General features: G+C 31.5%; 3 protein-coding genes and 1 pseudogene across 4 annotated transcripts; 3 read left to right on the top strand and 1 right to left on the bottom strand.

Annotated features, from left to right (window-relative positions):
* Nucleotides 1-6,731: 6,731 nt before the first annotated feature.
* On the top strand, nucleotides 6,732-13,127 carry LOC124822205 (protein ROOT INITIATION DEFECTIVE 3-like; annotated as a pseudogene). Its single transcript, XR_015784908.1, has 8 exons — nucleotides 6,732-6,971; nucleotides 10,730-10,843; nucleotides 11,087-11,220; nucleotides 11,321-11,465; nucleotides 11,549-11,751; nucleotides 12,073-12,194; nucleotides 12,421-12,641; nucleotides 12,909-13,127. The product of XR_015784908.1 is annotated as a protein ROOT INITIATION DEFECTIVE 3-like (transcript).
* Nucleotides 13,128-14,861: 1,734 nt separating this feature from the next.
* LOC124822187 (argininosuccinate synthase, chloroplastic) lies at nucleotides 14,862-18,876 on the top strand. The gene is made up of 10 exons (XM_088104929.1): nucleotides 14,862-15,039; nucleotides 15,315-15,367; nucleotides 15,482-15,521; nucleotides 16,551-16,689; nucleotides 17,040-17,088; nucleotides 17,261-17,443; nucleotides 17,607-17,681; nucleotides 17,760-17,945; nucleotides 18,019-18,107; nucleotides 18,200-18,876. The coding sequence occupies exons 1-10, from the start codon at nucleotides 14,970-14,972 to the stop codon at nucleotides 18,750-18,752; spliced, it is 1,437 nt and encodes a 478-aa protein (XP_087961055.1). The 5' UTR covers nucleotides 14,862-14,969; the 3' UTR covers nucleotides 18,753-18,876.
* A 2,541-nt stretch (nucleotides 18,877-21,417) lies between these two features.
* LOC148206919 (argininosuccinate synthase, chloroplastic) lies at nucleotides 21,418-23,929 on the top strand. The gene is made up of 8 exons (XM_088104928.1): nucleotides 21,418-21,551; nucleotides 21,630-21,714; nucleotides 22,005-22,053; nucleotides 22,221-22,403; nucleotides 22,651-22,725; nucleotides 22,804-22,989; nucleotides 23,063-23,151; nucleotides 23,244-23,929. The coding sequence occupies exons 1-8, from the start codon at nucleotides 21,500-21,502 to the stop codon at nucleotides 23,794-23,796; spliced, it is 1,272 nt and encodes a 423-aa protein (XP_087961054.1). The 5' UTR covers nucleotides 21,418-21,499; the 3' UTR covers nucleotides 23,797-23,929.
* Nucleotides 23,930-24,063: 134 nt separating this feature from the next.
* LOC124820656 (FBD-associated F-box protein At5g56370-like) lies at nucleotides 24,064-25,776 on the bottom strand. Its single transcript, XM_088104927.1, has 3 exons — nucleotides 24,871-25,776; nucleotides 24,646-24,786; nucleotides 24,064-24,552 (listed from the first exon to the last, which is right to left on the bottom strand). The coding sequence occupies exons 1-3, from the start codon at nucleotides 25,774-25,776 to the stop codon at nucleotides 24,250-24,252; spliced, it is 1,350 nt and encodes a 449-aa protein (XP_087961053.1). The 3' UTR covers nucleotides 24,064-24,249.
* Nucleotides 25,777-26,454: the final 678 nt, after the last annotated feature.

Below are 26,454 nucleotides of genomic sequence, written 5' to 3'. Positions count from 1 at the left end.
TCGAATATATCTATCTTTTAAAATATTATTTAATAAAGAATGTTGATTAAACTTTTTTGGTCAATTAATACCTTGTCAATTTTGTAGTTTACAATTTTGATGGTTATAATCATGCAATCATCTTGATCAGGATTAAGTACCTTAAAATATTGATTATTGAGATAATTGGAGGCATGATTTTTTATGTCAATCAGTCTAAGGACGGTATTCTCTACGTCATTCGGTCTTTGACACTTGCTAACCTTCTAAAGATGGTATTTAGTACACCTTTTAGCACATTTTTTGTTGCAGTTTGTGCTCATTCATTGAGATGATTCTCTATGTCAGTTAGTCTTGGACACTCACTCAAAACTTCGATTTGGACTGTGCATACAAGGTGGGTTATTCTCCACTTATTCAGTTTTTACAAACCTTTTTAAATGTCCATCGTGAAACATCTCTTTAATCTTGTCTCGCAGATCGATGCACTCTTTAGTTATGTGTCCAAGGTTGGGATGATATAGACAACGCATATTTCTATCTGCAGGGGTGTTGACTTCCTTATAGTCGTGGGCATTAGATATATACTAAGAACTTCTTCCATAATTATTTTATAAGGGGCATTCAAATGTGTATATTAGTGGAAACGCAATCCTTTGGCCAACTTTTTGGATTTAGAGCAATGCCCTTTACCATGCAGTTTTTTCTCAGCATTTTTATCACTAAACGAGGCTTCTACTTGCATCTGTTTCCTAAAATCTTGCATTTCTTCCACTTGCATGAACTTAACCCGCTATTTGTCTTTGTTCGTTTAGATTCTCAACAGGTTGCATGCACGAGCTATATGGGAACGATATTGATCTTAAGGTCGTGATCATGTGATACATTGCTACTTTAGGACCCAGGTTTTGTACCTGCCTTACGACCTTGCCAAATAGCTCCATAAACGCTCAAAGAGACTTTTTCTTCTTTTTTTTGCTTGACATTCAACAAGACAATTGAAGTTAAATGACATGATTGACTTGTGACAAACTACACTTTTAGTAATAAAATAGTTGATAAAATTTAGTGGTAATCAAGGATGACAACGAATCAAGTACAAATAAACTTAAATCTCACATCATTGTATATACTTTCCTCAAATTTGATTATATTTAATCATTAAATAAATTGACTCTTGTTAGGTATTAATAATATTATTCCTTGTTTTCATTCAATAATTAAAGACATTAAACGATCATATATTCTTTATTAATTTCGAAACAATATATATATATATATATATATATATATATATATATATATATATATATATATACACACGTTATATACATGTGTGTTAATTAAGTATTGTAAAAAAATTTATACCTCACGTCATTATACATTTATAAGATTTTTCTCAAAGTTTCTTATATTTGATCATTAAACAATTTAAAGGTTAGTCAAGTATTAATAATATTATTTCATGTTTTCAGCCAATGATTAAATATCATATTTTATTAATGATATCAAAGGATCATATAATTTTATTAATTTCACAACCATATGTGTGTTAGTTAACTATTGTAAAAAACTTGTATCTCACATACTTATACATTTGTAAGATTTTTTTCAAAGTTGGTTATTTGATCATTAATTGATTTAATATTTAATTATGTATTAACAATATTATTACGTGTTTTAATTCAACGATTAAATATAATATTTTATTAATTATAGAACAAGCATATATATGTTTTTTTATATTGATTTTTCATATATGTTTGTTTACGGGTCTATGTGTGTCTGCGTGACATTCGGAGATCTATCATTTTTTTTATAAACTTTTTTCTATTTTCTTAGCTATTTTTCTTTTCTAATTGAGTATTGTTAAATTGTGTTGACAAATTAATGTTATTAGAAGACAATGTAGGATGCCATCTACGGTCCATCCATTCACGGCCGTTGGGTCCATCCGCTACAGTTAACCGGGTCAAAGATTAGGCTACAATTGAGCCAGCACTTAAATTATTATTGGGCCAATAGTCCAGCAGGTGCTAAAATCAAAGAATATCTAATTAAAGATAGAGTGTTGTTCACCACCTCAAGTGTTCCCAGCATCTCCCCCAAATATTTTTAATTATTAAACTACCCTTTTTACTTTAATTTTTTACTTTTTTTTATTATGAAAACTCTAATCTTTACTTCTCATTTTCACTCTCACACAACTACCCAGCCCCCACAACCCCCCCCCCCCCTAAACTCTCACTTTCTCTTTTTCTCTCCTCAGATCCGTTTTTCTCAACCCATTCTTCACCACATCCGTTTTCACTTATAATTTTTTCTTCTCCATTTTGTGCCTGTGTTTCGATAGTGGTGCAGTGTTGGTCCGGTGGTGCTGTGGTGGTGGTTCGTTAGTGGTGCTTTGGTGATGTTTCATTTGGCCTTTGTTGTGTGGTGTATGTTTGGCCTTTGTATGGTGGCTGCGTTTTTCTGTGTGTGCAAAGGAAGAAGATAATCACCCTAGCATCAACGGATGTGGCATATCCGTTCAGTCTTGAACGGATGTCAACGTTCGGTCTTGAACAACAAACACGAAAGGGCGGAAGGGAGTTGTGGGTTTCTTCAGTCAAACATTTGTTTGGTGTATGAAATGTGAGAGATGATTTTTTTTTTAAGTTTAAAATGAAATAGGATAGTTGGAGGCTTGTGCATGTCCGGTTTGTTTGAACAGAAAGAGTTGGTTGATTTGAGGAAACAAATTAAAAGATCTCATTATCACGAGAGTTGACTTGAAGACTAACGATGGATCATAGCCTCTTTCCCTTTTTCGTTACATTGTTTGGTATGATCAAATTAGAGACAGGGGTGAAAGTTTTCCCTGAACCACGATGCGAAACTTTCTCAGGTTGTTTCCCGTATTGTTTATTTTGCACATGAGATGCTGAATCATTGCTCTTATTAGTAAGCTCGTACCTATGGGGTCCTCTCCCTCGCACAACACTATTGGGTGCCTGTGTTTGATTGCCTCTGTTATAATACCCTTTTCTGTTACCTCAGACATATCCTCCACTGCGATCAACACCTCGTGTTTTACCTCCACAACCTCGATAACTACCCTTAGAAGGTCTTCTTCCCTCTTTGTATTGCCTTTATTGCAGAGAAATTTCCTCAAACTTATCATGTCCTCATTTCCTATCATCCTTGGACTCCCAGAGTCTCCTTCCACCTGCCATAGCCATTCTTAAAACCCCTAAATGTAACAGAAATTAAATATTAATTAAGGGTAAAAAAATGTAACAAATTAAATATTATTTAAGGGTAAAAAAAGTAACATAAATTAAATATTACTTAAGGGTAAAAAAAGAAATAGGGAGGTACAGGGAGTAGGCGTGGTGGTGGAGGGAGTAACCCTCTTAAAGATATTGATAAGCAGGTTATAACAACCAACCGAATTTTCAGGTAATCTGTTTATATCTTATTCTGTTTATATTTTATTGGACTTGTATCAGCTCAGGATCCATGAGGTAAATTATAAATACAAAGTCAGGGCCGAAAGCCAGGTACGTTCTATTGACGCTCAATTCATACTCCAATACGTTTCGCTCACACTCAACCCATTCTCAAATACTCAAATAGTGACAACCGTTCACTAAGCATTCAATTAAGAGCCAACACTCTTTAAATCACACGCCTAACTTGGACGTCGGAGTGCCTTTTGCAGGTGTCTCCCCCCTCGTCCAGAAGGAGACCGATCGGCCCACGCCAATACCGATTAGACAAGAACAAATAGATTGAAAAACTGAGACAATGAGATTGATCTTTGCGATAAGTTCTTCAATTTGGACTGATCAATTTCTCCATTTGTGTAAGTGGTTTCAACTCTTTCTTTACTTTTTTTTTTGTTATTTGTTCTACGCGAACCTTCTTTCACTTGGATGCATTTTTGTAGTCATCTATGTGAGTCTTTGTTAATCATGTTGATCAATAATTATAATGATATATTCTTATCATTCTTGTGATGTTTCTATGTTATAGGGCATAGTTGGAAAATGTTTAGTTGGTTAGGGTCCTATGAGCTTAAAGGGTTTAAGTTTCCTTATAACAAGTTCATCTATCTATCAGGTGAGGAAAATTAGTTGTATTTGTGTTTTTCTTAAGTTATAAATATCTTAAAATTTAGTTTTGCATGGCTGATTGGTATGATGATGTTTAATTTATTGAATTTGACTTGTGTTGAATGTATTGTTGGTTTATCTTAATTGAATGTGTTGCTTGTCTTAATTGAATTTGTGTTGATTGAGAAACTTAGGATTTGATGCTAGTTGGTATATGTAGACATTAAAAGTTGTTTTTAACCAAAGTACTAAGAAGGGAATAATAATTTGATCATATGAACAAGTTTCTTTTCCCCAAATATCAAGATTTTATGTGTTGATATTTGATACAATGTTTAGTTGTGGCAAGTTGGCGTTGAACACTAGTTCATTGTGCAGGTTTGAGAGCATTTTAGCTACAGACCGCTGAGTGTCATTTTTGTACCATTGAGTACAGTAAAATGTGAATGCCTTGGCATTGAGTAGTAGCACGACACCATTGAGCATTATCTTTCATTATAAGTTTGAAACATTTTTGTTCTAGGACGTTGAGCGCTAGGACTGTTGTTAAGTGTCACCTTCTATAGAAAGCCTAACGTTGGACGTCACTTTTGAGCACTAGTATACATGTTTGAAATTCCTTATTCCATTATTGTTTGATATATAATTTGCAATGTATTTTATGCATGTCTGTGAGTTTGTGGTGGGTATTCGTGTGTGATATTGTGATGATTATGAGTTTGTTTTTGGTTATGAGCATGATAGATGCATTTGGCTTAATTATATGAATCACTTGGTGAGCTTCTATGGTTGTGTTTCATTAATGTACACATTGATGTAGAAGTCGAAGACGTTGAAGATTATGTTGTCGCTTTAATAATCATTCAAGCTCAAGTATAGTAGAATGAAGTATGTGGTGAGAGGTGCAAGAGGCTATAATCCAAGGGCTTTATCTTGACCAACAATGTTAAGAGACTAATATTATGTGTGGTAGGGGAAAACCCATCGACAATGACTTTGTAGAGCAATAGAAACCACCACAAGTGTACGACCACCAAAAATTTCACATCAATACTTTATCTGGATAATTGAGTTTAGAACGAGTCATTATATGTGATAGGATTGATTTATAAATGACTAATGTATGATGATTATTTTTATGTTTGTTTATGAAAACTCTTATGCACACCAATTTACTCTTTCTTCTTATGTGTTGTTCTGTTTATGTTGTTTTGTTTCTTTTGCAATAATCATTGTTACTATTGTAACAAGATGAGAGAACATGAGTTGATTTATCTCAAGAAAGATACGTGTTGTTATCATTTTATTCTTAAGTTGGTTTTCTTTCATTCCTATAATTTTAAGAAATATTTTCATCTATATTGTTACATTATAGTTTCTTTGAAACTATATCCATGTTACTATAATTATAACTTAGAGTAAGTGTATTAATAATTGTCTTGATTTGAAATTTTTTTGTTCCAAATATTACTGATAAATACATTATTTTATTAGTTTTATGTTACTAGAAGGGAATGTTACATATCTCCCTTAACCTTTTAATAATTCACACAATTTTAAAATTATAAATACCACTTAAACACAAATTATAAATTATAAATACTGCTTAAACAATAATATAATACGATTTTAGTGACTATAGTAATAAAATTAATTGAATTATCTCTTTTGATAATATTAAAACTTATATTGCTAAACTATTTATTATATAACGAAATTAATTATTTTAAATATGCTAAGTCTACAACATTTTAGTATTCATCCAACACGGATGTTGACTTATAAATTTAAAAAGTATTGTATCAAGGCAAATATATTTTTTTGAAAAAAAAAGAATTTCAATTTCATTAATTTTAAATATTTGTATTCTTTAAACCATGTAATATTAAAGATGAAAAATATTTTAGTTTTCAAGCCAATTATTAATTTTAAAATTTTAAAACCGTAGCTTTAAATTACATGCTTAATTAGTTTAATTTTATAAAAACTATTTAAATATTAATAAATTCAATTTCAATATAATCTTAGTAAAAAATTGTATTTAATTGCACGCTCTTTATATTAGTTACAAGTTTATATTATTAAAAAAGTATTACATTGCATTTACTTTGTAAGAAAGTTTAAATATATACTTTTAACTATTTTTTAATAGTGACACGGACAATTTTAATCAATATAATACTAGTATAATAAAAAAAAATTGATAAAGAAAGTCAAATACTACTATAATTCATGTAAACTGTTGACAAGGTGAAAACAATATTTTAATTATTGTATACATTTAAATTTATTAACTATCAAAAGTGATAACTTTTATTTAATAGTAAAAATGAATTTACTTATATTTTATAACATAGCTTTTGAAATTAACCTTATAATAATGAAATTAACTCTCGTATTTATTAATCTATTATCATTATTAATATTTACATTTCAATGCTATTTGTTGTAAACACGTTAAAACTATATTATAATCCTCATGTATTAGGCGTGAAAACGATGAAAAGCAAACAATAATCCTCCAACTTATTCTGCATTCGATTAAGTGTGCAATCAATCGACACAGATTGATAAATTCTAAGTTATCATCATTTCTGAGACTTTATTTTTCGTTTTTCTTGCATTATTTTCTGTCCTAGTTTCTGAAGGAAGATGATGCGACAGAGGGAGTTGGTAGGAGAGGGAGAGGCAGTGGTGGCTTGCAGTGACAAGAGCATGAAAATAGGAGCGTCGATGTGGGACTTGGAAACGGGAGAGAAACTGCTTCACATTCCTACATGTGCCTCGCCACCTTTCGGCTTCCTGTGTTTGAAAAATCGCTTCCTAGTGGCGTCGCAACTCAACAGACACGGCTCCGTTGGCGATGGAGCCATTGCTGTTTGGTCCTTTCACAAGGTACTCGAATTTGAGTTAAAATTTTTTACTAGCTTTTTAAAAAAATATTTTAAAATATTAAAATATTAATCAGTATACTTTGAAAGAAATGAAAACCATAATATATTAAAACTGTGCAGAATCAAGTTCCTCCAATTAAAACTCTTTGTAAATTCCAACCTGTTATATTTCATTTTATTTTTAATTTCAGTTTTCTTCATTCTCTATGCTATAATCTCTGGATATTCTTCATCTACTTTCACCTTTCTTATTGTGCTTTGTTGACAGTAAATAGAACTCTGCTATTGCGATTTTAAATTGTAGATTAAATTTGGACGAGTCTTCTACTTTTAGTGGCAATTTAGCTCAAAATACAATAAATTCTTTACATTTTGATAAAAAAAATTCAAATTAGATTATGGGCTTGTTAAAATACATGCATGCTAAAGTAGCTAAAGGTAATTCTTATGTATTTTTTGTTAAGTAAAATTAAAAAAAAAAACAAAATTAGTATTTCATTTTGACATATTGTGGGGGAAAAGAATTACATTATAAATCAAATTATTAATGTAAAACTTTAATTTTTACTTTTAAAGAAATACTAAAAATACAATTTGTCTCCATTTATTTTTGTCAATATGTAAGTGATCAATTCCTACTTAAGGAGTGTAAACATAATTTTTAGACAACCTGTCATTTGTCGAATTTAATTTATTTTTTGATGTAATTTAGTTTTAAAAGTGTAAATCAAGGTAGAATTATTAATTAAGAGAGGAGTTCGTATACTATTTTTCTTTTAATTTTTACTATTAAAATAAGTGTATTGGATATATAGTGTTTTAGTAACATTTTTCATTTTTATGTTAGCCAGAAATACATGTTCAAATAGTTTTATAATGAATCATTAAAGTGATTAATGTTAAATTAAGTTTCTTAAATATTTGGTATTGAATTGCAAATCAAATAATGATTTTTTTTCAACATAATTTAAATAGAGGCAATTTAGTTTTGAATAAAAAAATTGTTTATATGATCTTGACTTAAACTTGATTAAACTAAATTTTAAAATTTTCAAAAACTTTATTTTTCTAATTTTAAAATCCTTAAAAATGAAATAAACACAACGCAATTAATTTTTTTCCAAGGTACTTGCCACAGTCAAATCTAATCTAGTCAATACAAGATAAAAAATTTAGAAATATGTACCTTTTACTTGTTATAGACTTTTCTAAAGTTACTCGTGAATTTAAACACATGTTATTAAAAGACAAGTTATTTTGACTTTGTTCTTTTTACTATCCTTTTTTAACAACCCTGAATAATAATAAAATATTTAATTAAAACAAAAATTAAATGATTGTTTAGAAAATTAATAAAATGTGTTGTCAATCAATCACTACCCAAAACATAAATATAATTTTATAGGTGCTTTTTATACGTTATTATCAATAAAAATGGGTGTTTCATCTTTGTAACTTCGTGATAATGATAAATTTAAGGTCGTCATCAAAGAGCAACGATCCAGTTGCATTGGACTTCAAAGTTTTGAATCCCAGTTTAAGGATTCATTTGAATTTCAGAAAATTGATATGATATATACACACCATAATTTATGTTATTGTGGTTGGAATTATTAAATATAGTCAATCTCATGTCACAATTTTGGAAACATATCAGATTATTATTTTTTTCATATTCGGTTTTCTAAATTTGTTTGTGATTTTTAAGATACGGTACGGAAGAAGAAAAAGAACTTCAAAGTATGCAATTAGGATGTGTTTATTTTGGTGGATAGATTTGAGAGGTAGAGTAGATGGATTTGAGTGTTGATTTTATTTTTAAGAGATTAGGAAGTGATTTAGATTATGTTCATTTTAGATGATGGATTTGGAGGTGAAGGAGTGGATGGATTTAAGGAGACTTAAGAGTGAGTTGATTGTTATTTTTTTTAAAGGATTTAGAAGTGAGTGAGAGTAAATTTTGAAATAAAGTTTGTAAACATTGGTGTAAAATTTGACATGACAGATAAAAAAATTGTTTAATTAGTAAAAGTTGAAGATTACTAAAATGTCCTTAGTAGTAAAAGTAATATAAAATAATAATTGTTAATAATATATATATAATTGTAAAAATTATTATAAGGAGAAAACAAAATAAAAAATAATTTTTAAATTTAAAATGAAAAAAAAAATTGTATTTAAGTAAAGTAAAATAAATATTTTTAAAATATAATATTTTAGAATAGAATATGCAGCGCTGCATGTGGTTAGCAAGCCTCGTAACTGAATACAAGGTCTTCGTGACTTCGCACACGAGCTAGAATTGAATCCACTCTCCTTGGAATCAAATCCACGTCTCCCTAAAATTGAATCCATTTCTCCCTGAAACCGAATCCACCTCTCCCTGTATTTGGATATGCAACATTTTTTAGTGAAATGAAACGAGGGCAAAGTAGATATTTCACTAGTAATTCACTCAAATTTTATATGCTTTCACTGAAGATTGAGAACATCCTTCATCTCGCAAATTCATCGTCATCCATCACTCCTAATTGGTTCAAGCGAACACCACTTTTATTCGTAATCTGTCTCTCCCAATTGTTGTGAACAGTGACATCCACTCATCCGAACACAACATTAAAGTGGATTTAGAGATAAAGTTTGTGTATACATTTGATGGATGTGACAGATACAAAAATTTGTTTTAATTGATAAAAAATGAAAATTACCAAAATGCCCTTAGTGGTAAAAGTGATATAAATAGTATTTATTAATAATCTAAATATTTGTTAAAATTTTTATAAAAGTAAAAAAAAAATCAAAACTAATTAGGAAAATAAAATAAATTTTTATTTAATTAAAGTGGAGTAGTTATGGATAAAGTTTTAATTTTTAAAAAATATAATATTTGTAAAAATTATAATAAGAGGAAATAAAATAAAAATTAATTATGAAAATAAAATAACTTTATATTTAAATAACGCTCAAGGAGGATCTAGGTACCTTGGCCCTGGATTCATATACGTGTCCCTTGGATTCAGATAGCTTGACGTGGAGTCGGATAGGTTATCCTAGATTCGGATACAACTTTGTATTCTTCATCTTCAACCTCATGCCAAGGTCTTTGTCTTCAAACTTTGATTAATCAGAATCAATTACCCCTCAAACTTTGATTACTCAGAATCGATTACCTCTCAAACTCTGATCGGTAATTATCAAACGGGGTGAGGACAAACATGTCAATTAATCAGAATCACTTCAAATCCTGACACTTCAGTGATGATTCAAAAAGGGATCGCAAATGTGCTTTTCCCTCCTCTTAAATCTCTGCAACCCGTAAATCCGCGTCTTTCTCTCTTCTTAAAACACTGCAAGCGAACATGACTTTGTTTCATAATCCATCTGTACAAATCATGCTGAACAATACATTCTCCACAAACAAACACAACCTTAGTGTTATTTTATAATAAAAACGGAACTACACCTCAGTTAATCATGTAATTGAATCAAAGGTTTTAACAAGATGAAGCTTATATTTTGATACGGAAAACAATACCAAATTATTTATAAAAATTGTATTTAAGTTTTTTTATTTTATATTTTAAATGAAATTGTTTAGTGTTGGAGGGAAAGTTGATGTAAGTAATTCATATAATTTCACGTTTTGAGTGTCACGGTAAATTAACATGAAATATGTTATCATATTACATTGTTTAAATCTAATGTGTCTATGCAAAATAATTCATTTCTATATTTATGTTATTTCTTTTTATGTTTCAGCCTCAACAACCACTTTTGAATTACACAGTGGAGGCTATTGGGACACTTTCTTGTACAAATGATGGCATATATCTTGTTGGAGGAGCTTTGTCTGGAAATGTTTATCTATGGGATGTATGCATCAGCACATTAAAAGCTAATTATTTCCTTAGTTAGCGACTTTGAGTTCATCGATCTATGTTTTTATTCGTATCATGTGCATATTACGCATATATTAATTTTGGCTTAAATCAATTGAATTTGCCAAATTTTGGTCATAACGTTTAATCATACAATTCATTTGAGAATGCTGATATTCACCCAAAGCATCAAATACTTGATATTCTAAAATCCTAATATGTTTATTGTGAGTTACAGGTGACCAGTGGAAAAATGTTGAAGACTTGGAGGGCTCATAAAAAATGTTTAAACTGCATGTTATTTTCATTTGACAATTCTCTTCTCATTTCTAGCTCAGATGATGGAATGATTTGTGTTTGGTCCATGATTAGGTAAAAGACTGAATTTGTTTTTCCTACTCACAAGTGTATGTAATGGAATATATATATTAAATTTATATTGATGCATTTGTTGTGTTTGATTAAATGCAAGTTTGTTAGACATAGAAGAAACGAGAAGTTCGCCGCCTCCATTGCATTGTTTGTCAGGACATATATCCTCCATAACAGGTCTTTTAACGGCACCAAATAGTTACCACTCAATTTTAATATCAAGTTCCCTTGATGGCACGTGCAAGGTGATGGATCTATATAGTTTTACTGTTATTTCTACAAATTATAAGAGCTTGTATATTAAGATGCTATTTTTCATTTGCCATAGGTTTGGGATTTTATCTCAGGAAAACATATGCAAACTCAAGCTTATCCTTTTGCCATAACTTCCATTGCCCTTCACCAAAGAGAAAGTCTTTTGTTTTGCGGAACAGAAAAAGGAATAATATTTGTCGAGAAGCTCGATGTTGGTCGTGGAGAAGGTCCTTTTCTTGTCATTAAACGGCAGCCACTTGAACTGAAAGGACACAGGTAACATATACATGTTACCCCAAAACATGAGATTATGTATTAACTGTTAACAAAAGTTTTCATTCTTTTTAATGATTGGTGACTTGTTGCATGGTTATTTATGAAAACAAATGTAAATTTCAAGATATTAAAGTTACTTATGATCCAACAAAATTCCATGAAGTGTTAGAATGTTTCAAATACCTTGTTTTAAAACCAAACCACTCAGTATTACATGTCAACCTCTTCTCAAGAGGTCAAATTTTCATCCTAACTTTCAAACTTTTTGTCATGATCACATAATAAGGTTGAAACTAACTTAAAAATTTGTCAATTATGTAGTGGAGCCATTACTGCCTTAACCTCATCTCGATCATCCCTAATATCTGCCTCTGAAGATTGTTCGATTTGCGTTTGGGACATCTTTAGTTGGGAAATCACTCGAAGGTTTAGTCTCCATAAAGGTAATTACCAATCCAATAATATATTTATTTTATACATCTTATGGTAGAAGTTTAATAGTCAGTTTCACATGTGTAAATCATTTGTTGGGGCAAAATAATGTTTCAAAGACCGTCCAATATCCATTTGCTCAAATGGCAGCTTGTAGAACCCTTGAAAGTGATGGTTAATATTTCAAAACCAAGTCATAAAATGCAAACATTGAGTTGATTATTTTATGAACAGCAGGGAAAGTAACCAATCTTGTGGTGGTTTCACTATCTTCGTTACTTTCTACATCAAAAAACAGGAGAGTCTCGAATGAATATATTATTTCTCCACTTGACAAGTATCCGCAATTGTCCAACTCAATCAAGGGAACTCTCCATTCCTCATTATATAGAGGAAATCAAACTTGCATTGATTTGAAAAGTTCTGAATTATTGAAACAGAAGATTTTTGATACACAGGTTTTCTCTCTTTTCCTAAACAACTTCCATTTATTAACATGATATAGTTCTTTTATATGACACATACTAGTGTAAATGACATTTTCTCTTTGTAACTAACACGTGAATAAGTAAATGGTAATCAAAATGACTTGAGCCCTTGTAACTCGCGTGAATAAAAGAAACCCAAACTATTTGTCGTTATATATTTGTAATGTGTTTTGAATGCATATGCATGTTTTCAATAAATGTATAGGTGTTGTTTTTCATCGTCATTTCTTTTGGCAGAAAGTAGATGTACCAACAATCACAACCTTGCAAATGAGAGTGGAAGCAAGTGTAAAGAATCATGTATGGGCAACAAACATGACAAAACATGTCATGGTGATAAACAAACAGTTGAAGTCAACACTTTTAGGCATGATGCAACATAGACTGTTTCGTCCAAACAACATCAACTTGCAAAAAACTAATAGAAAGAAACCCAAAATTTAGAGTTTGGTGTAAGAAGATGGAAATCAAATACATAGCTCAAATTATGCTTTAGTCAATTGTACCTTTTTATTGCAAATGAACTCAAGGTTTATTGTATAAGTAGATGTCCGCTATTAATTGCTTATGCTCAAAATGTGTTGCTAGTGTCATTGTTCGTTCTTTTATCTGTCATTCTAATTATGTTTCTATTTGGAATTCTAATTATTTTATACCAACTTTGTAGTTGAATTGTTATTAAATCATGGTTAGCTATTAATAATAGAATTTCATGTTAAGTTTGTATCAATCTTAGGACCCATTTTTAAATGAGAGCTTCATAGATAACTAGTTTAATAAGAAAAACACTAACGACACAACAAGTGGTCGTCAACTTGGAAGGTTGATGTGATAAATACATATATATTTTTAGCCGAAAAAAGTTAAGACCAGTTAGCCATAATTGAAAACATAATTTGATCAAATATCACTAAGAAGTGAAAAAATAGTCTTTTATTAGTCTTTTAAGTGAGAGCTTCATAAAACATAACTTTTTTTTTGATAAATCTAGATTCACAAGGATAGATCTAAAAATAAGTAAATATCAAATAAATAGTTAAATCATAGAATTGTGTCCAACATGTACAGAGGGCCAAAAATAAATATTTAAAAAAAAAATAAAGAAGTGATATGTGTTGTGAAATATTATGTGACAATAAAATAACAGTAAAACAGATAAAAGGTTAAGTTGGAAATAAATGAGTACTCATGCATTCCATTAAGAGCATGCATGATCTAATGTTTTTTTTCTTCTTTAATGTATACTTTATTGTTGATTTAATAATTTGTTACTACACTTTTTACTACACTATACTATATTTTTACAAATTTATCTTTGTTGGAATAATTATCTTATACTAACTTTTTTTTTGTCAATACAATTCAAATTTCACAAGAAACATATTCTATAAAATAAATGAAAATCTAGCTACGACTAGAAATAATTTATCACGTGCTGCATGAATGAATGAATTAGATTAAATTGAAGAATGGTAGTGTGCATCGTGTTTATCAGGCCTATCGACTTAAAATTTGTATGAGCTTACTCTTAACCTAAGTAACTGAGACTGTAGACAAGGCAAAATCAACACTTAAACATAATTAAGAGAGGACTAAAGGTAAAATATTTCTATAATTGCATTAATAATCAGTTATATTAATAATTATTATGTTTTGATATAATCAATTATTTCATATAACTAACTTTTTTTTATATTTATAGTTATATTACAACAAATTAAATAACTGAAATAAAATATTAAATAATAAATAAAATAATTTACATGCCAGTACCATGGAGTAATTTATATTAGCTTGTTGTTTTATTTATTCAACTTTTCTAATAGCTTTTATTTTACTTTAAAGTTTATTTCAATATTTAAACATTTAACCGTATTCAAATTTACGACAAAGTTACTTTGATTATTTTTAAATATACTAATTAAAGAAATTATGTTAACAGAGGAATCGGACAATTAACAGTTTATTTATTTATTTATAATTTATATTTTGATCTAAATGATCTCGTTTCTTACTTCTTCTTTTTTTTCGTTTTTTCTTTCATGCCATGACGCAAGGTAAATGTTAAATTCACCCTTCACCAGGTCCAATTAATAAATGGTTGTTTGAACCTAATGATTTTTTTAATAAATATTTTTAACCTAGTCAATAATTTTAACCTTACAAAGAGGTCTGACATAAAGCTGCGTCAGTGTTAACGTGACTTGAAACCCTTCTTTGGTGCGGAACGCCGCTCAAACTAACACAGTACACTCTCATAGTTCACTCCATCACTCACCCAATCAGTGTTGTGCAACAATGGCTCAGTTGAAAGCTTCTTCTCCTTCCTTTTCAATCCCTGTAACTGCTCCTTCACTACACACAACAGGTGCCCTTTGTGTGATTTTCTTTCTTTTTCATTTCCAACCTCTGCATCGCTCTCTTTGATCAATACTTTTTAACCATGATATCGAAACTCCCCATTTTTAAATGCTAAGATATTTTGGTTAGAGCAATTACCCTTTATTCAATTATCATTGACATTGTAAGGATTCTTGGGTTTGGAGGATTTACTGCACCAAAGGAAGGAAATCATTAATTCATTTTGTGTTTGCCTAAAACTTCCCCATTTTATCGTTCTTTTCGTTGATCTCTATTTTGCAGGGAGCCTCCTGTATCATCAGCTTTGGAAGGCAAAGACTTCGTCATTCAAAGAGGTGTTTCTTTAAAGCTAAAACTTCAATGTTTACGAACGTATGCATTTGCATTTCCCTTTATATTTGTGTTTTTGTGGGTGCTAAAAGTATTTTGGGTTTCTGTCTTGCATCTAGTTGGGGTTAAGAACAAGTGTTGGTGCCAAGAAACTTCAAGGTGAGATTATTTTGTATCTACTTTAGCTCCATTTTCCATCTGGATGCATTACCTTTATTCACTTTATTTATAAACTCTGCTTTTAAGAGCATATCTAAGTGGTGAATTAGCAAAACCAACGCAATATCGAGGGCTTGGGGTCTGGCCTTACTGAATTCACTACACCAAATCGTGATGCTAGTATTGAGATGTTCTGCAGCTATCTGTTGTCAACTCTGTAAGCGGGGTTGTCACTGGTGCTGGGATTCAAGGTTGTGGTGTGGGTCATTTCGTATGTTTTCGTGACTTCTTTCTACTGATTTGGGCAGGGTAAAGGGCAATTGTGTTTAATTCACCTCTGGGTTAGATATAAAAATATGGCTTAGCCTATAGTCTATTGGAGAACTGAGTCCCTGTAAGGGTGTTTATATGCTGCGGTGGACATTTCCATTAAAACATTAGAAATTAATACCATTATCTGAAGTAAGCTACATATCAAGGGTGTAAGTCCTCCACATAGGGTGGTTAAATGTGCAGTGCTTACGATCCATATGGTGGACAATCAGGGAGATCATTTTCTGTCTGGCGTGTAAGGGATATTGCACATGTTTATTTATCTTTCCATGCGGCAATATTATCTAATATGGCACAGTTAGCTTTGTGTTCTTTGCCCTACTGTTGATTCGGATGTCAATGAAGGTCCTTTTTTGGTTGTGTATTTCCACTTATCTAAGTTAGTTTTTCATCTTGGCTTAATTACTCTATTAATCTATGAGAAGGGTCCTTTAAGCCCTCTAAACATGTATTTTCTCTGTTTGAATCTCAAGTATTTTAAAATCACCATTTCTTACCAAAACTGTGTCATAATAGCAATAGACAAATAAGTTTCTGGAGGGGTGATTTGTGGTTTCTTAGAATATGGACGATTTGTGTTGAAAACACGAGGTCATCTGAGGCACCTCAATTTTGTTGCTTGAAATGCTGATTTCGATCTATTTGATATCTAAATTCAGTGTCTGTAGTAATATTAAAAAAATTCTTGACATGCAGTCATTAAAGCAGCTGCTCGCAGTGATACAGAGGTAGTTTCTGAAACCGTGAAGGGTGGTGGCCTACGTGGAAAATTGAATAAGGTGGTGCTGGCCTACAGTGGTGGCTTAGACACATCAGTCATTGTTCCATGGCTCAGGTATAGATGTTGCTCATCCTTTTTTTTCCCATTTTTCTACTAGGCTTTTGTTGCAAGTTTGCAATATTGGATTTTTCTGTTACTTTTGTTTTATATTTTGATATCTAAATGACAAATACTAATGATTTAGAGCTTAAGCTGTTTTTATTACTGATTTTTCTTTAAACAAGAATGTTTGAATTTTTCTAGGAATGTGTAAACTGAAATTGTATTGATGATTTTTTAACTAAAAGCTACGATAGTTTTTTGGTAAACCATGGGAGCTAAATTGATGATTCCTATTTCTGTTAATTTACCTGTTTCTCTGTATTCTTGTTTTAATATATTATTTAATGATTTTGGTGTTGCAGGGAGAATTATGGTTGTGAAGTTGTTTGCTTCACTGCTGATGTTGGCCAGGTATGTTGCGAGTTTGACAATTTTTTTTTTGTGGTCAATATAGTTGTTGTGCAAAATTGTGTTACTGGAGATGGTGTTTTAAGTATTTAAGCTTCAGACTCGGGAAATTGTTTTATCCGAATTCTTATTCAAATGCTGCATTTGCATGTCGTTACAACACTACATTTTATAGGGTATAAAAGAATTGGATGGTTTAGAACAGAAAGCCAAAGCCAGTGGGGCCTGTCAATTAGTGGTTAAAGACTTGAAGGAGGAATTTGTTAAAGATTATATATTTCCTTGCCTACGTGCTGGTGCAGTTTATGAGAGGAAGTATTTGCTTGGTACCTCGATGGCTCGCCCTGTAATTGCGAAGGTACTTTTGCTTGAAAGGTTGGCATATCGATCATTTTTGGTAGATTCATTTCTTCTGTTAGTGCAGTATTTACTCTGTATATTGAAGAAGAATCATAGCGATTACAGTGGAATGCACTCATCTTCCTCTGTATATATATTGATTGATACCTGCCGATTGATAGGCCATGGTTGATGTTGCCAAAGAAGTTGGAGCTGATGCCGTTTCCCATGGGTGTACAGGAAAAGGAAATGATCAGGCAAGTCTTAATATTTGGTTCACAACACTCATTCATGTCAGTTGCTTTATTCTAATACATTTCTATATAAACTTTTAGGTTCGATTTGAGCTCACTTTCTTTGCTCTGAACCCTAAGCTAAATGTCGTGGCTCCATGGAGGGAGTGGGATATTACAGGGAGAGAAGATGCTATTGAGTATGCTAAAAAGCATAATATACCTGTTCCTGTGACAAAGAAATCCATATATAGCAGGGATAGGAATCTCTGGCACCTTAGCCACGAGGTATGCAAAAAACTACTTGGAAATGAAATGTCATGTTTCTGTTTTCTGATATATGATATATGTGATATTGAAGGGAGATATTTTGGAAGACCCAGCTAATGAACCCAAGAAGGACATGTACATGATGTCTGTAGACCCCGAAGATGCTCCTGATCAAGCAGAGTAAGCTTGTTTCTTGTGATTTCACTTTATATTTAGCCTCCAAGTTACTTTTATACTGTAATTTTTGAAAGAACACATTACTTGTTTTACAGATATGTTGAGATTGGTATAGAAGCAGGGCTTCCCATTTCAGTCAATGGGAAGAGGCTTTCACCAGCATCATTACTTGCTGAGCTCAATGAGATTGGTGGAAGGCATGGAATTGGCCGGATTGACATGGTTGAGAATCGGCTTGTGGGTATGAAGAGCCGTGGAGTTTATGAAACTCCTGGAGGAACCATTCTGTTTGCAGCTGCTCGTGAGTTGGAGTTTTTGACACTTGATCGAGAAACAATCCAAGTTAAAGATTCATTAGCCCTTAAATATGCAGAGTTAGTGTATGCTGGCAGATGGTTTGATCCTCTTAGGGAGTCCATGGATGCCTTTATGCAGAAGATCACAGAGACCACAACAGGTTCTGTGACTTTGAAATTGTACAAAGGTTCTGTTACTGCAACCAGTCGTACAAGTCCATTTAGCCTCTATAGGCAAGACATCTCATCGTTTGAAAGTGGCCAGATATATGATCAAGCTGATGCTGCTGGCTTCATCCGTCTTTATGGTCTTCCAATGAGGGTTCGAGCAATGCTTGAGCAGGGCATCTAAGTGTTAATTTAATTTCAAAATGTTCTTGATCTTCTTATTTAAAATTGTGGATTGAAGTTAGAGAGTACTGGGGATGTTTATCAGGTCTCTAGATTTCTAATAAAATGATAGTATTTAACTTTCATCCTGAATTCAAATCAGATTTTTAGAAGTCTGTTTGCTTTGACTATGATTGTTATCAGTGGTGCAATTTGCAGCAACAGTAGTAGTATAGATGGAAGCAAATAATGTTTCTATTTATATAACCTCAAATGTACAAACAATAGATAGATTTGAGATCCCTCTTGCATTTTTGCATTGCAACTTGTAAGAAGCCAGTACACTTACTGGTTCATTCTCTTTTGGGCAATAATAAATTTTTGTAATCGCTTTTGAGCAACTTCTAGTGATGTTTTTGTATTCTAAAACTAAAATTTGTGAGCGTCGGAGATGGAAAATTGGTTTCTTATACACAACGTTTAGCGTTTGTTCGTTTGTGAAGATTTACTGTTACTGCATATTAGCAGAGACGAATTTGAATGAATTTTTATGCTCACTTTTACGGATTTGGGAGCAAGTAAAAGTGATGATTTGCGATTCATGCGTTTGCACGGATTTAAGATGATTTTTGAAGAAATGTCTTATTTAACATCTGTATAACACACTATTGTATACCATTCCATAATATTATTTTTATTATGTTAAATCATTGTACATAAAATATTATTAATCAAAGCAAACTTTGGTTTTGATATTTATAACACTACAAGATTGTTTAAAAATATAAATTATTTTTTACATGAAAGTTGGTATACATATATAATATTTTATATTTTCATTTAAGGAAAGTTATTATTATTGAACTTGTCTGCAATGATAAGATGTTCTTACCTCATATCATTTCATATATTTTTTTAATTAAATAAATTTTATAATTTTTTTATTTTTAGATAACTATATTATTGATATATTCACTTTTTTTATAATGAATATTCAATTTGATTATAAAAACAAAAAATTATAAAATTATATCAATTATGATTAAATTACAATTTTTTTACCTTTTTAAAGTTAATTTTAACCTTTTTAAAGTTAATTTTAATAATTAATATTAATTTTCTCTTTATAATAATTTTTATAATTAAATATAACATTAACAATTATATTTATATTATTTTAATAATTAGGAACATTTTGGTAATTTTCAATTTCTATCAATTAAATAAAATTTTTTTATATATCACATCAATTAAATTTTACACTAATTCTTATAAATTTTACTTCCAAATCCATTCTCATCCACCAACAATTAATTCACCCTTAAATTCACCCACTCACTCTTCCCCAATTCCTTTTCTCCAAGTGAACAAAGGTTTGTGTGCTATAATATTTTACATGGCTTTTAATTTTAATGTTATTTTTATTTATACTATAATATAAAATTAGATTTTTTATGATAAGAAATTCTGAGAATATTTAGACAAATGTTGCAACAAAAAAGTTATTATCTTACTTTTCTCTTTTCTTCTTCACTGAACAGTCATGTTTTGTTTCTGCAAAATAATTGTAAACATGCTTCTCTTTACTTTTCATGATTTCGTTTTATATGCACAATGTGTTCGAAAAATAAAAGGAAAGAAAAGAATGAAGACAAAAGCTGAATAGATAAGATATTGTCCATAACGTTGATAAGATAATGTTTTTACTTAAAAAATAATAAAGAAAAGAAAAGAAAATATTTGTGAAATGAGGAGTCTTCCAAGTCAAATAATAAAAATCACCTTGATATTTAGTAGAAATTATATTTAGAATAACACATGTTGAATACATATATCTTTTTTGTTTAATCCTATATTCAAACTTTTGTTGTAGTCCTTACAAATTTTTCTATATTTACCGTAGTACAATATAAATTACAATAAAAAATATAGTAAAAGTATAAAAACATAAATGGTTGATACATAGTATTTCTTTTATAATATAATCATTTTATTATTAAAAGTTAATAAAATATATTACACATAATTATTTTTTTATTACTTATCTTTGATTCATACATGTTTAAAATGTAAATTCTAAAACTAAAAATACTATTATTAATTACACTTAATATTCATATTTTCTTTTTTTTGGGTTTTGAAAAGTTGATCATTCTGACAAAAAGTCAGTTGGTAATAAATGATAGTTTTTGGTTCGTAGTGCACTCAAATCTTGGCATATAATTATTAGTTTTGATTAGGAATTTATAGTACAATTATGAACTTACATCACCTACACTACAGGACCAAAGGGTTCAACCCTTCTTGGTAGGTTTATTTGTCCATGGTCCCACTGTTTTCTAACTTTTGTTCTTTCTTGTCTCGTGATGCATCAAGAAATTAATTTTTGCCATTTATTTTTTTGCTGTTCTCTCTTTTAGTTTATTTTGATGTTTAAGAAAAATAATTAATTTACGTAAATTAAAATAGTTAGTTAATAAGCACGGGATTTTGTTTACTATAATTTTTATCAAAACTATTATAAGATAATAAATATAAAAGAGAATTAATGAAAATAAAACTTTGATTAAAGAAATGTATTTCAAGATTAGTCTCATTAAATAAAATAAAGTAAATTTAAATTCATCTAAATTTAAAACTGTAAATGTTTTATTTATATTCAAAATCAAAGTATTGAGATATATAGGACAAAGGGCTCTGCTCTTTCTGTTACATACATCGTTTTACACTATCAGGAGCTGTCCTTGTGAAGTGCTGTGTTTTGTAACAATGGCTGAGTTGAATGCATCTCCCGTTACTGCTCCTTCCCTTCACACCAAAGGTCCCAAATTTTGTGAATTTCTTTATTTTTCCAATTTTAAAATTGTTACTTGACATGCAGCAATTGAAGCAACTGCAGGTGGTGGCCTGCGTGGAAAATTGAACAAGGTGGTGCTGGCTTACAGTGGTGGATTAGACACATCAGTCATTGTTCCATGGCTCAGGTATATATAATTGTTTCTCTTTTTTCTTTCCCTTATTTTTCTATTACAATCACTGATTTCAAATAAAAACAAAAGTTAAATTTTTTTTATTAGAATGTCTAAATGGAGAGCAAAGACCATTGGAGAATGTGCAGATGATCTTTTGGATTTTTAACTAAGCTTCAGTTTTGTAGTAAAGCAGGGGACTGAAATTAATGATTCGTCTCCATGCCAATTTACCTTTTAGTTTGTATCTTATTATTATTATTATCATTATTATTACATCTCTTTTATTGATCTTGTTGTTGCAGAGAAAATTATGGTTGTGAAGTCGTTTGCTTCACTGCTGATGTTGGCCAAGTATGTTGTGACTTGTGAGATTTTGTATTCATCTTTTGTAATCATGATTGTTGCTCTGTAAAACTGTTATTGTAAAGGGTGTATTCATCTTTTCATTTGGGGAGTTTCTTTACCCAATTTATTGTTTAATTGCTGCATGCATGTCTTAAAAAAGCTAAGTTTCATAGGGTATAAAAGAATTGGAAGGTTTAGAAGAGAAAGCCAAAGCCAGTGGGGCTTGTCAATTAGTGGTAAAAGACTTGCAGGAGGAATTTGTAAAAGATTATGTATTTCCTTGCCTACGTGCTGGTGCAGTTTACGAGAGGAAGTATTTGCTAGGGACCTCAATGGCACGACCTGTAATTGCAAAGGTATTTCTGCTTGAATTATGTTCATATTCGTTGGGAAAGGCACGTCCTTCTGTTAGCTTTCTGTGCAGTGTTCATTATTTTTGTACTGAAGAAGAATCATAATGATGATAGTGGAATGAACTTATCTTTCTTTTGCTTTATATGAACATATATTTACTCTGTATATTGAAGAAGAATCATAGCAATTACAGTGGAATGCGCTCATCTTCCTCTGTATATATATTGATTGATACCTGCTGATTGATAGGCCATGGTTGATGTTGCCAAAGAAGTTGGAGCTGATGCCGTTTCCCATGGGTGTACAGGAAAAGGAAATGATCAGGCAAGTCTTAATATTTGGCTCACAACACTGATTCATGTCAGTTGCTTTATTCTAATACATTTCTATATAAACTTTTAGGTTCGATTTGAGCTCACTTTCTTTGCTCTGAACCCCAAGCTAAATGTCGTGGCTCCATGGAGGGAGTGGGATATTACAGGGAGAGAAGATGCTATTGAGTATGCTAAAAAGCATAATATACCTGTTCCCGTGACAAAGAAATCCATATATAGCAGGGATAGGAATCTCTGGCACCTTAGCCACGAGGTATGCAAAAAACTACTTGGAAATGAAATGTCATGTTTCTGTTTTCTGATATATGATATATGTGATATTGAAGGGAGATATTTTGGAAGACCCAGCTAATGAACCCAAGAAGGACATGTACATGATGTCTGTAGACCCTGAAGATGCTCCTGATCAAGCAGAGTAAGCTTGTTTCTTGTGATTTCACTTTATATTTAGCCTCCAAGTTACTTTTATACTGTAATTTTTGAAAGAACACATTACTTGTTTTACAGATATGTTGAGATTGGTATAGAAGCAGGGCTTCCCATTTCAGTCAATGGGAAGAGGCTTTCACCAGCATCATTACTTGCTGAGCTCAATGAGATTGGTGGAAGGCATGGAATTGGCCGGATTGACATGGTTGAGAATCGGCTTGTGGGTATGAAGAGCCGTGGAGTTTATGAAACTCCTGGAGGAACCATTCTGTTTGCAGCTGCTCGTGAGTTGGAGTTTTTGACACTTGATCGAGAAACAATCCAAGTTAAAGATTCATTAGCCCTTAAATATGCAGAGTTAGTGTATGCTGGCAGATGGTTTGATCCTCTTAGGGAGTCCATGGATGCCTTTATGCAGAAGATCACAGAGACCACAACAGGTTCTGTGACTTTGAAATTGTACAAAGGTTCTGTTACTGCAACCAGTCGTACAAGTCCCTTTAGCCTCTATAGGCAAGACATCTCATCGTTTGAAAGTGGCCAGATATATGATCAAGCTGATGCTGCTGGCTTCATCCGTCTTTATGGTCTTCCAATGAGGGTTCGAGCAATGCTTGAGCAGGGCATCTAAGTGTTAATTTAATTTCAACATGTTCTTGATTTCATTGTCCAGTATGTTTTTCATTATCGAAGCTAGAACACTATGGATTGCTAGTAAGATCCAAACCATAATAAATTCGAAGTCAGATATTTGTTTTCCAAAACTACAGTAAGAGTAATAGTACAGAAGATTCCAAAATAAATAAATAAATATTATTATATAAGGAAAAAAAATACTTCTATTTGTTTAGTCCAATCCTACAAACTTAAGATTGGATGGATCTCTTTTGCAATTTAGCACAGCAAATTATAGGAAGTCAATTAACACTTGAATAGTTCTTTTCTTTTGACATAAAATTTTCAGATCACTTTTTAGTGTTTTAAATGATGATAATCTACGTATCTATATATGATGGTTAGCCACCTTTACAAGTATATTTTTTTCAATACCAATACTGATGATGTTTTAGCTTGTAATACCTCTTCAAATACAAACAAATTCAATCCAAGGTGGCACTTTTTCTTGCAGTGCCTTAGCACGGTTTCTGTTTTCCTCACGATCCCAAGCTTTGAAGTGCTCCCCCGGCTGTCTAAGTTTCGGTCTAGTTGGTAATCTTGTGTCAATGGTTATCTTCTGGAGTTCAACTGCATTCTTAAGTAAGTAGATAGCTAATTCAACCTCACATGATGCTCCACAAAACCCAACCAATTCCAACTCCTTGAGATCGTGTTGACATTTCATTGTAATTTTTTGTTGTATTCTTAAAGGGGGTTTGGTATGTAGCATCTGGAGCATGAAAAAAAGTCAGATTAAAATATATAAGGATTCTAGCTTTTTAGCACTTGCTTGATGCACAACACAGAGTCAAAGGATATTCACCTTTAATGTGAACTTCCACAGTGAAGGCGATGCCCTTAATAACAAAGCACAAGCACCAAGTGTGATTCCATCATCACCACAGGCAACCAACTCCAAATGCTTGATATTTTTTAACTTGGGAAGTTGACCTAGCGAGCAAATCTGAAAATAAGACAGCAAAATGATACAACTCTGTGAACAAGGAATGCAACCTGAAGAAAGGAATGATTAGATAATAAAGGCTACCACTTCAGGTATGTTTTGTGTAATATCCAATGTAAGTACTTCCAAATGTGGTAAAAAGCTTTCTCTAGTGAACTCCACGTAGGAGCCTCCAAATGTTGCTTCCAGAAGACTAGGAACACTCTTAAATTCTGTATCCAAATGGGGTCCGTAGTATTTGAATGACACCAAATTCTCAGCAAAAAGTTCTAGTCTTAGCAGCTCCCAACATCTCATCAATTCTAGACTTTTCAGCTTGAGTGATGGACCCGAAACCCTCATAGTTTCTGGAACTACTGAGTCAACCAAGTTCAACGTTTCAAGTGATGGACAACAGCGCAGTAGATATTCTAGCATCTCCTCGGTCACAGTAATGCATTTCAGACGCAAAACATGCAAGGAATTAAAACTTTCCAGTTTAAACAAGTGCAACGGAAGAACATATTCAAATGTATTCCCAAAATACAGCTCAAGCTTTTGAACCTTCTTTTGAATGGCAAAGTGGACCCACTTATCAGTATCACACTCAGGACCCACATGAAACCAAAATTTTAATCCTTGTAGAACTGAACCATTAAGTGAACCCAACAATTTATTGATCCATCTGGTATATGTTTGGCTTTCAGCATCATACATGATCTCCATTGCCATCTGCAAATGCCTTTTTTCTTCAGCCTTCTTAATGTCTTTTTTCATGTCTTTCATGATAGGTGAACCATCAAATTCCAAGGGTCCAGAAAAATATGTCCATAGATATCTCCATTTTCTTGAGAGAATGCTGGTCCTAGCAGCATCTGTTATTGGCAATTTAGATAAAATGGTTACAGGGATTCCATCTGGTAATTGGTTGATGAGATCTCCTTCATAACTTTCCTCACTGTTATCTTTTGTTCTTCGCTGTTTATAATCTCTGCTAACTGCATCTTGCATGATAGCTCCTGAACTAAATTACAAATTCATGGATCATCAATATGAGGAATAAAGAAATTGAATAATCAACATTGCAAAAGACTATTCGTTAAAAAGTAAAAGCCAGGGAAGTAAAATCGGGGAGCAAATTCACAAATGTATCAATCTCCAAGGAAAGAAAATATAATGAATTTTGATAAACTATATAGGAACAAATCCTATGTAAAAACACAAATGATGTAAAATTAATATTGTAACAAGTCTTTTGAACATTTTTTGAAAACTAAATCTATCCGATCATGGCTACCAACTTCACTGAAGAAACAAGAAATGAGAATAGATACCTCTTTACCACGTTCTCTTCTAATTTTTGAATGAGACATATATTATATATCATATTATGATTGGTTTTTCATGTTAATTTTAACAAACTGATCTTAGTAAGTTGGAACCCGTTTCATGTTCTTGCTTTATGATCACATGATTCTATTTTTGGCATAAGAAGGAAGAGGCTATACATCGCTCATTGTTCAACACTACTTTTTTCTTGGTGAAAAATCTGATGCCACATCTTTCTCTTATACATGTTGACGTTTTCTAATTTAATTAAAAAACGACACGTCTCCTTTTTACAAGAATAGTAGTTGTCGCTCCTAAATTCTACTTCTTATTCATCAAACTCAAATGCTCTTACATTTT

This window comes from Vigna umbellata, chromosome 1 (assembly GCF_029865625.1).
Source record: "Vigna umbellata cultivar VRB3 chromosome 1, Vumbellata_1.0, whole genome shotgun sequence".
NCBI lineage: Eukaryota > Viridiplantae > Streptophyta > Magnoliopsida > Fabales > Fabaceae > Vigna > Vigna umbellata.
Note: the sequence above shows the minus strand (reverse complement) of the source record. Positions and strands in the feature narration are given on the sequence as shown.